This window comes from Cicer arietinum, chromosome 3 (assembly GCF_000331145.2).
Source record: "Cicer arietinum cultivar CDC Frontier isolate Library 1 chromosome 3, Cicar.CDCFrontier_v2.0, whole genome shotgun sequence".
NCBI classification, from domain to species: domain Eukaryota; kingdom Viridiplantae; phylum Streptophyta; class Magnoliopsida; order Fabales; family Fabaceae; genus Cicer; species Cicer arietinum.
In genome coordinates this window covers 33,648,649-33,658,326 of record NC_021162.2, presented here as the reverse complement: position 1 = coordinate 33,658,326, position 9,678 = coordinate 33,648,649, and the positions used below count along the sequence as shown (strand labels likewise).

Sequence of the window (9,678 nt, the reverse complement as noted above, 5' to 3'; positions counted from 1 at the left end):
TAATAATAATAATAATAATAATAATAATAATAATAATAATAATAATAATAATAATAATAATAATAATAATAATAATAATAATAATAATAATAAATCCTCAAGGTGACAGTGCTCAAACTCAAACTCTATCCTTTATATAAATAATAATACAATGAATCACTGTGTCAGAAGAAAACAGGTTTTATTTATAGAATTTTCTTTTCATGTTTTTACTTTTTCTTCTTTGCAATTGTTGGATTTTGATCCTTTAATTCCTAATTTTGACATAATTAATAATTCAACAATGTTCATACAATACATGACAAATCTAATATTTGAATTGAGCAAGATTTCAGGAACCATAATCAAATCCTACACACTTGGATCAAATTGCTTGGAACACAAGAAATCAACAAAAGTTGAATTCTGAATATGTAAATCGATTGGGAAATCGATTTCATAACAAGGGTGTAAGGAAATCTTAAGTGTTTGTAAATGTGCAATCGATTAGGCAATCGATTAGCTTAATTAAAAATGAAAACTGCACAAGTCAGTAGCCTCTGATTTGGAGAGTAATCGATTGGTAAATCGATTGAACATTTCACAAATCAAACCTGATGGTAACACATCGATTGGTAAATCGATTGGATAAGTCACAGTGGCACTCCAGTGCTGAGGGAATCGATTGGCAAATCGATTGACAAAGTATCATTTGAAAAATAACCTCACCTGTGACAAATACAATCGATTGGACAATCTATTGTTAACACTTTCAATTTTGATAAAGTTTGGTTGCAATCGATTGGGAAATCGATTGAACTAAACACCAGGTAAAAACTTTTCAGGAACATGACACCAAAGCGATTGACAAGTCGATTGATATCAAATAGCTGAGCCACTGTTTTGAAAACAATCGATTGGCAAATCGATTGATATTAAAACTGAATCACTATTTTGAATCACATCGATTGACAAATCGATTGACATCAAAAACCTGAGCCACTGTTTTGAAAACAATCGATTGGCAAATCGATTGAAATAAACTTGTTGAAAACACAGTGAACTCTGAAGTTTGGCAAATCGATTGAGTAATCGATTGAAAATAGTTTTATCAAAACAGATTCCCAGAAATCGATTAGGCAATCGATTTATACAGGTCTGGACATGTTCTGCTGAAAAGTGTTGTTTTAAAGAATCGATTGGTAAATCGATTAGCTTGTATAGTTTCAAGATTAAAGAAAAACAAGACTCGCGATAATCGATTGGCAAATCGATTTAGCTCATTTTATAACTTTACAAAATCGATTGGGAAATCGATTTCGTAGTTGGTTTTTCAGAAACTATATAAGATGTCTTTCAATCTTTATTCTCATAACTTCTAAGAACTTTTACATAACTTTTTCATAACTTTCATAATTTCTCTTATGCTCTCAAAAACGGTTCATGGCAACAAACTAACAACTTCATAATTGTGATTACAGATCTCAATACAGTTTGTTGACAATCTAAGAGAAATGATAATGTGCTCAAGAACAATCCATGAATATCCAGATTTGTGAGGAGCAACATTCATAAAGATTGAAGACTTTTTTGTTTTACTTCTTTTATTCATTCTGTAATAAATCTTTGAAACGAATAGAACGCAAGAAAAGCCAGCTTGAAACTGGTGACTACTTTCTTGGTTGAGAGGGCTCAACAAGAAAGAGTCGCACTTTGATTCTGTGATAGGCTGCTGAGTGTCTTCAAGGATCAGAGGGTATTCAATAGGAAAGATATAATTAGAGATTGATAGGTTTCAGGGAGGAAACTGGAAAATCTTTGTAATTGATTCTTTCTATTGAAGGAGAAGAAAATCTGAAATCCGATTGGATTTTCAGGACTGGACGTAGGTTGTTGTGGAACAACCGAACCAGGATAAATCTCTGTGTCTTCTTCTCTAACTCTCTCTCTTTAATTTTCTATATTGCTAACTTTGCATGCCTCAAAATTTAAAATTCCGCTGTGCACTTGATACTGATTAATTTGGTAAAGAAAACTGATATATTTTCTGTTATTGCGAGGTCACTGATACCAACAGCAATGACATCCAATCATTGTGTGGATTCTTGGCACCAAGGGTACTACCTACCTTTTATTACTTTCTATTGTGTACTATATCTCTAATTTTGGTTCTGTAATGTCATGATTTATCAAATCTAAATATCTATGTACATTATTTAATATTCACGCACTACGCCAAAAATGACATTTAACAGCGCCCATTTTACAGCGCTTGCTAAACACAAGCGCTGTTGTAATTATATTTTAAAAATAACGGAACCTTTTACAACGCTTTTGATGTCAAGCGCCGTAAAACAAGCGCTGTAGTAGGTCATATAACGTTGGCGCATCACGTTATAAGGCTTTTACAGCGCTTGTCAAAAAGGTCAGCCAGTTGACCCCAACAGCTCCATGTTTGTAAGCTACATTGGGGCTGTTGTTCGTCAAAATGTCCCAATTACAATAGACAACTGGAGAGATAAGGCGTTGAAGGATGCCAAAGATATTATATGGAATGACATTCAAGTAAATTTTTTGATCTACTATTTTGTCATTTATAATTTTTTTTTTCTGTAAAATACATTACTTATAATTGTTTTCATTGCAGACAACTTTTGTTCTTGATGAGGAACGAAAGTCGTATGTTTTGAGAGTTGCTGGGAAGATCCATCGTAGATTTAGATCCCATCTCTCAAATTTCTATCTAAAAGATAGAGAAGGAAACACAAATGATGAACCTCCAAAAATATATCAACATTATATATCAAAGGATGAATGGAGAGCATTTGTTTCCAAACGTTCTGACCCGGCGTTTGTCGTAAGTGATTAATTTATTAGCATTTGTGTTTTATTATTCATATTCGTAGCGTATTTTAAATTTTTACACAATTGCAATTTTTTTTTTATATAGAATATTAGTAAGGCAAATCGCGAACGGGCAAGCAACCCAAAACACCCATACAAGAAATCACGTATGGGATATGCACGCCTTGAACAAAAAATTGTAAGTAATTAAACATCACTTGTAATTTGTATTATAAACTATAGTGTGTAACTAATTTGTATTATTTTGTTTATGATTTTAACGAATAGAGAAAAGACACCCAAGCCGATCAACCCTTGGGTCGTCATATATTGTGGAAGGAAGCGCGTGTTAATAAGGAAGGAGTGGTTGATAATGAAAATGTCAAAAAAGTTGTAGAACTTTGTGTAAGTATATTATCACTTTAATATTTTTTAATATTGTATTTTAAAAATGCTATTGAACTTATCTTTTTAATGTTACATGTATTTTAGGAAATTATTGAACAAAGTTCTGAAACTCAAGAGGGCAACAAGGATACTTGCAGGGACATTCTTGGGAAAGTGTTTAATGCCCCTGAGTATTCCGGTCGAGTTAGGGGGAAAGGATTTGGCGTAACTCCCAAAAGCTTTTTTCCTCAAGAGAAGCGCCAAAAACCTTCCAACGAGGAAGTATTAGAGAAGCTCAGAATCCTATCGGAGCAAGTGGCACTCTTGGTGAATACGAATAAAGACAAGCAACTTCCGGTTCAGCTCCAACCTGAAATACAAATGGAGAGTGAAACCGGGAGTTGCAACGTCGGTTTGAAGAGTATTCCCGAGGTAATTAATTACTTACTACTTACTTGCTTATGTAATTACTTATGTATTAAACAAACTTATATATTAACTGTACTTATGTTTTAACTATTGATGTAGGGTGTCACTACATGTGTCCTATACTTGTCCTCGCCTACTCAACGGAAGGTGGGAAAAGGAATATTGTACAATACTTCTGGAGAAGTATTGCACAATATTCCGATCCCTGCGGGCCATGTCAAAGTATCGCCTACTCTTGTTTTCGAACCAACTGCACCGTTGCCCATACCGAACAACGATGGAGATATGCAGTTCTTAAGCGATGCTATTGGTAGTTACGTGGCATGGCCCACAAACCTTGTTGCCCTCCAAAAAAAGATTCCCAAAGACAAATCAGCTACATCTCCCGAAAAGGTTTGTCACATTTATTGCCTAAGATTTGTTTTTTTTTCAGATTCAATATACTAACATTTTACCTCATTTTTGTAGGTCCAAATAAATAAACCACCCCTACAACCAAAAAAAGGCAGCAAACCTCAAAAATTGGAGGTTAATAGGGCTGCCAAACTACAAAGGCTGGAGGGTAATAAAGCTGCCAAACTTGCAGCAACAAAAAATCTGGATCGGGGAAAATCGGTCGCTGCTGCTGCTGCTCCTAATAAAAGTCAGCCACGCCTTGGTAAATACGGGGCGTGTCTTGACATCCAAATAAAAAGGAACATGGGCAGCAGCAACGATTCGCCCATCGTACAAATGAATAAAGACATCTTTGGAGATGAGTATATTGAATACCTCGAAAAGGAGCACATGTACGAACTTCTCGAACATAAGGAACTGAGTGCTACTGTAATCAGCTTGTACATAAGGTAAAAAATACTTTTAATTGCATTTATTTGTAATTAATTAAATGTATTGGTAATTAATCTAGTTTAAAATTTTCATTGAAGGTTTTTGTACGAGAAGGTCGTGTGCACGAGGAAATTGTCAAATAAATACTCATTCTTGTCTCCACATAAGATGTCGATGTGGAAACTCGATCCAGACAATGTAAAAAAATACATTGTAGATATGTTTTTAGGAAATATAGAAAGTGATAAATTGTTCTTGGCACCATATAATTCAGGGTACTTAATTTTATCTTTTTTAATTGATGAGAATTTAATTTATTAGTTGTCTATAAACAAAATTGCTTAACCAATTTTTTGTTGTTGTAGGGCACATTGGGTGCTATTTGCAATCAATGCGGTCTCTGAAGTGATATACTATTTGGATCCCGTGCACGGCGATTACACCAATCACCCCAGAATAAAGAATATGCTCGACACGTAAGTAATATTCATTTATTTCTTACACACACACACACACACACACACATATATATATATATATATATATAAATATATATATGTAAGAAATAAATGAATATTACTTACGTGTCGAGCATATTCTTTATTCCGGGGTGATTGGTGTAATCGCCGTGCACGGGATCCAAATAGTATATAACTTCAGAAACCGCATTGATTGCAAATAGCACCCAATGTGCCCTACAACAACAAAAAATTGGTTAAGCAATTTTGTTTATAGACAACTAATAAATTAAATTCTCATCAATTAAAAAAGATAAAATTACGTACCCTGAATTATATGGTGCCAAGAACAATTTATCACTTTCTTTATTTCTTAAAAACATATCTACAATGTAGTGTTTTACATTGTCTGGATCGAGTTTGAACATCGACATCTTATGCGGAGACAAGAATGAGTATTTATTTGACAGTTTCCTCGTGCACACGACCTTCTCGTACAAAAACCTTCAATGAAAATTTTAAACTAGATTAATTACCAATACATTTAATTAATTACAAATAAATGCAATTAAAAGTATTTTTTACCTTATGTACAAGCTGATTACAGTAACACTCAGCTCCTTATGTTCGAGAAGATCGTACATTTGCTCCTTTTCGAGGTACTCAATATACTCATCTCCAAAGATGTCTTGATTCATTTGTACAATGGGCGAATCGTTGCTGCTGCCCATGTTCCTTTTTATTTGGATGTCAAGACACGCCCCGTATTTACCAAGGCGTGGCTGACTTTTATTAGGAGCAGCAGCAGCAGCGACCGATTTTCCCCGATCCAGATTTTTTGTTGCTGCAAGTTTTGCAGCTTTATTACCCTCCAGCCTTTGTAGTTTGGCAGCCCTATTAACCTCCAATTTTTGAGGTCTGCTGCCTTTTTTTGGCTGTAGGGGTGGTTTATTTATTTGGACCTACAAAAATGAGGTAAAATGTTAGTTTATTGAATCTGAAAAAATAAAAAACCTTAGGCAATAAATGTGACAAACCTTTTCGGGAGATGTAACTGATTTGTCCTTGGGAATCTTTTTTTCGAGGGCAACAAGGTGTGTGGGCCATGCCACGTAACTGCCAATAGCGTCGCTTAAGAACTTCATATCTCCATCGTTGTCCGGTATGGGCAACGGTGCAGTTGGTTCGAAAGCAACCGTAGGCGATACTTTGACATGGCCCGCGGGGATCGGAATATTGTGCAATACTTCTCCCGAAGTATTGTACAATATTCCTTTTCCCACCTTCCGTTGAGTCGGCGAGGACAAGTATAGGACACATGTAGTGACACCCTACATCAATAGTTAAAACATAAGTACAGTTAATATATAAGTTTGTTTAATACATAAGTAATTACATAAGCAAGTAAGTAGTAAGTAATTGAAAACGCTTTAATGGTGCACATTTTACAGCGCTTTCGTGCGAAAGCGGTGTAAAATGTACAACAAAAGCGCTGTAAAATGCAGACCCATAATATGAAATTATGGGTGGGCAATTTACAGCGCTTTCTTGAGAAAGCGCTGTAAAATGCAGACCCATAATATGAAAATTATGGGTGTGCATTTTACAGCGCTTGTGTTATAAAGCGCTCTAAAAGCAGACCCATAACTCATATAATGGGGTGCATATGACAGCGCTTTTTTGAAGAAGCGCTGTAAAATGTGCATAACAAGCGCGCGTTATATTTACATGTTTTATAGCGCTTTCTTAAAATCGCTGTTGTATCATTTACAGCGCTCGATTCCACATCGCTTATTTTTTTGAAAAAGCGTTGTAAATGGCTTAAAAAAAGCGCTGTAAAATGTGTTTTTTCGCGTAGTGACGTCTGTTTTGGAATGGTGTATACGTCAAGGAATCTACCTTGATACAAATTTGAGAGCTGAAGTTTATTCTTACTTGATATAGACCAACTCAAAGTTTTTACCTTGAAAGTGTTTTCATAAAAATGTTTTGGTTTATTCTTCCATAAAGGCAAATTACCATAAGCTAGATGAATGACCATCTTAATGAGAATACTTGATTTCTACAATCCTGGTAAAGTTTTTATCGTATAGCTTTCATGCAGGAAGATAAAGGGTATTTATTATACAAGAAGAGTTGTATAATACAAGATATTATTTGAAGATGATGTACTTACATTAAGCTAAACTGACATGATATCCTCAAATTTGTGGACTCCCGATATAAGGTATTTTTGTTGTCGTATGTGATTAGTATATACATGATATCTATATATATTTATATAATACTGTAAATGCATCAATAATTCAAAATTTTCAACTCAATTGTAAAGCAAAAAATTGACATTATAACAAAATCAAACTAACAACAAAGAAAAGGTATGAGTCAACTTAGTTTCATTTTTGAGTTTGCAATATATGCTTCTGTTATATACTATATATGCATCTATTCATTAGTTGTTATCCTATATGCAATCTAATAGTTATAAGGTAGTGTTGAATGTATAGTGAAATTCTCATTATTGTGTATAATTTTTAGAATAATACCATTTCATAATTTGCTTTAAAATCTATATACGTCTTGAACAAGGTGAGTTTCATGAACTTGGACATGGAAAAAACAATTCACATAGCAGTTGTTCCTTGTATTGGGTTTGGCCACTTAGTCCATATTCTTCAATTCAAAAAGCTTCTTGTTCACCTTCATCCATTCATTCATGTCGCATGTCTTATTCTCACACTTGGGTCTCCACCAAGTGCCTCAAAAACAATTCTTCAAACTCTTCCATCAAATATCAACTACACTTTTCTTCTAACAGTGGATCCCAATGACCTACCACAAGAGACACTCACCTTAGAAATGAAAAGTCAGCTCATTGTTACTCTTTCTTTGCCATATTTACACCAGGCCTTGAAGTCCTTAGCTTTGAGGACTCCCCTTGTGGCCTTGGGTGCTGATTCTTTTGTTGTCGAAGCGCTAAACTTCGCTAAAGTTTTCAACATGTTTCCTATATATATACTTCTCTTTTGCAGCTACTACACTTTCTTTTAGCTTCAATTTTCTTAAGTTGGGTGAGGAAACATCATGTGAGTACAAAGATCTACCAGAGCTTATCAAAATATTAGGTTGCATACCACTCCATGGTGTAAAATACTTATGTTTTTTATGAAGACAAACACCAAGGAAAGTGATCAAGTTACAAGCTCAAAAAGAAGTCAACAATCAAAGTCAACTATGGTCAAATATACTAGAAGTCTTATAATGTAAAGGTACATGATGCAATCTAATATTCTTATATTTCAAATGCACATGAGAACCTTTCATTTTAGCATATGCATCAAAAGAATTTTCAAACTGTCAAAATGCATGAACAATGTTTGAAAATCAAGGTTTTGACAAAAATAATGTTGTATTCGAATACAACATGTTGTAGCCGAACACAGACTCAAGTCAGTAGCTAAAACTGGACTTTTGAATCTGAATACGAGACAATGCATTCAAATACAATTGCTAAGTCAGTAGCTAAAACTGGACTTTTATATTCGACAACGAGACACTTTATTTGAATACGAGACAATGTATTCAAATACAAGTGCTAAGTCAGTAGCTAAAACTGCACATTTGTATTCGACTACAACATGGTGTAGCCGAATACAAAACCAAGTAAGTGGAAAAACTCACTTCTATATTCAAATAAAACAATACGTTACAAAAAAGGTGTATTCGACTACACTATTGCTGTTGCTGAATACTGTTGCGAGACAATGCAAAATGTATTCAAATACAAGTGCTAAGTCAGTAGCTAAAACTGCACATTTGTATTCGACTACAACATGGTGTAGCCGAATACAAAACCAAGTCAGTGGAAAAATTCACTCATCTGCATTTGAATACAAGCTTCAAAATTCAAATAAAACTAAACGTTACAAAGAGGTGTATTCAACTCCTGTTGTAGCCAAATACAACTGCGAAACAATACAATTTTTCAGTTCATATTTAACTTGGATCATTGCATATGTTCATCAAATGTCTAGCAATGATTTCCACTGATCTGAAGTGATTTCTAAGGAGTATAAATACTTCATAACTTTTGATTTAACGAATCAATCATTTCAAACTCTTTTTCAATATCTTAACATCAATCTTGAAACAACTTTGAAAAAACGTTTTGAAATGTTTTTGATTTACTCAAAGTCTCACTTTCATATTTCAAGTATAGACACTACAACATTTTTGCCCTACTGCAACGCATAAAAACCGTTGCTTAACGTAAAAAAATCGTTGCCGTAATCTACGAGAACGGTTTTCTGACCGTGGGGAACCAAGGCGTTGCCTTAGCCTAACGCAACGGATTTTTTTTGAAACAGCAACACTTAGTAAAAACCGTACTTGTAGCTACCTCTTACAGAACGGTTTTCCAAATTTACAACGACAACGGTTTTACACTGTTGCCAAGATAAAACCGTTCTCGTAGTCATTTTTTCAATTAAGGTATGGCAACGCTTTATAACCGTTGCCAAAATTAAAATATTTATAAAAAAAATAATATTGTAAATTATTGCATTTTTTAAAATTAATTTTACTAAAACATTATTATTGTAATTCCATAATAAATGAGCCAAATTGTAGTTCAAAGAGGGTATAATTAATAACTTAAAGATTTGTTTGAATGAAACATAATAATTGCACATATAATGCATACATAACTTATCAACAAAAAAAAAAAAAACAAACTACATGCTAATCCCTTTAT

At 33.9% G+C, this 9,678-nt stretch overlaps 1 protein-coding gene and 1 pseudogene across 1 annotated transcript in view; both read left to right on the top strand.

Annotated features, from left to right (window-relative positions):
- The window catches only part of LOC140919730 (uncharacterized), a 5,779-nt gene extending 832 nt beyond the window's left edge, over positions 1-4,947 (top strand). The window contains exons 3-8 of the mRNA XM_073366347.1: positions 3,112-3,228; positions 3,316-3,642; positions 3,739-3,960; positions 4,108-4,484; positions 4,566-4,742; positions 4,833-4,947. Coding sequence (XP_073222448.1) covers positions 3,112-3,228; positions 3,316-3,642; positions 3,739-3,960; positions 4,108-4,484; positions 4,566-4,742; positions 4,833-4,947 — 1,335 coding nt within the window. The remainder of the gene's footprint in view (positions 1-3,111; positions 3,229-3,315; positions 3,643-3,738; positions 3,961-4,107; positions 4,485-4,565; positions 4,743-4,832) is intronic.
- A 2,576-nt stretch (positions 4,948-7,523) lies between these two features.
- Positions 7,524-9,678, top strand: part of LOC101492827 (hydroquinone glucosyltransferase-like) — a 5,783-nt pseudogene continuing 3,628 nt past the window's right edge.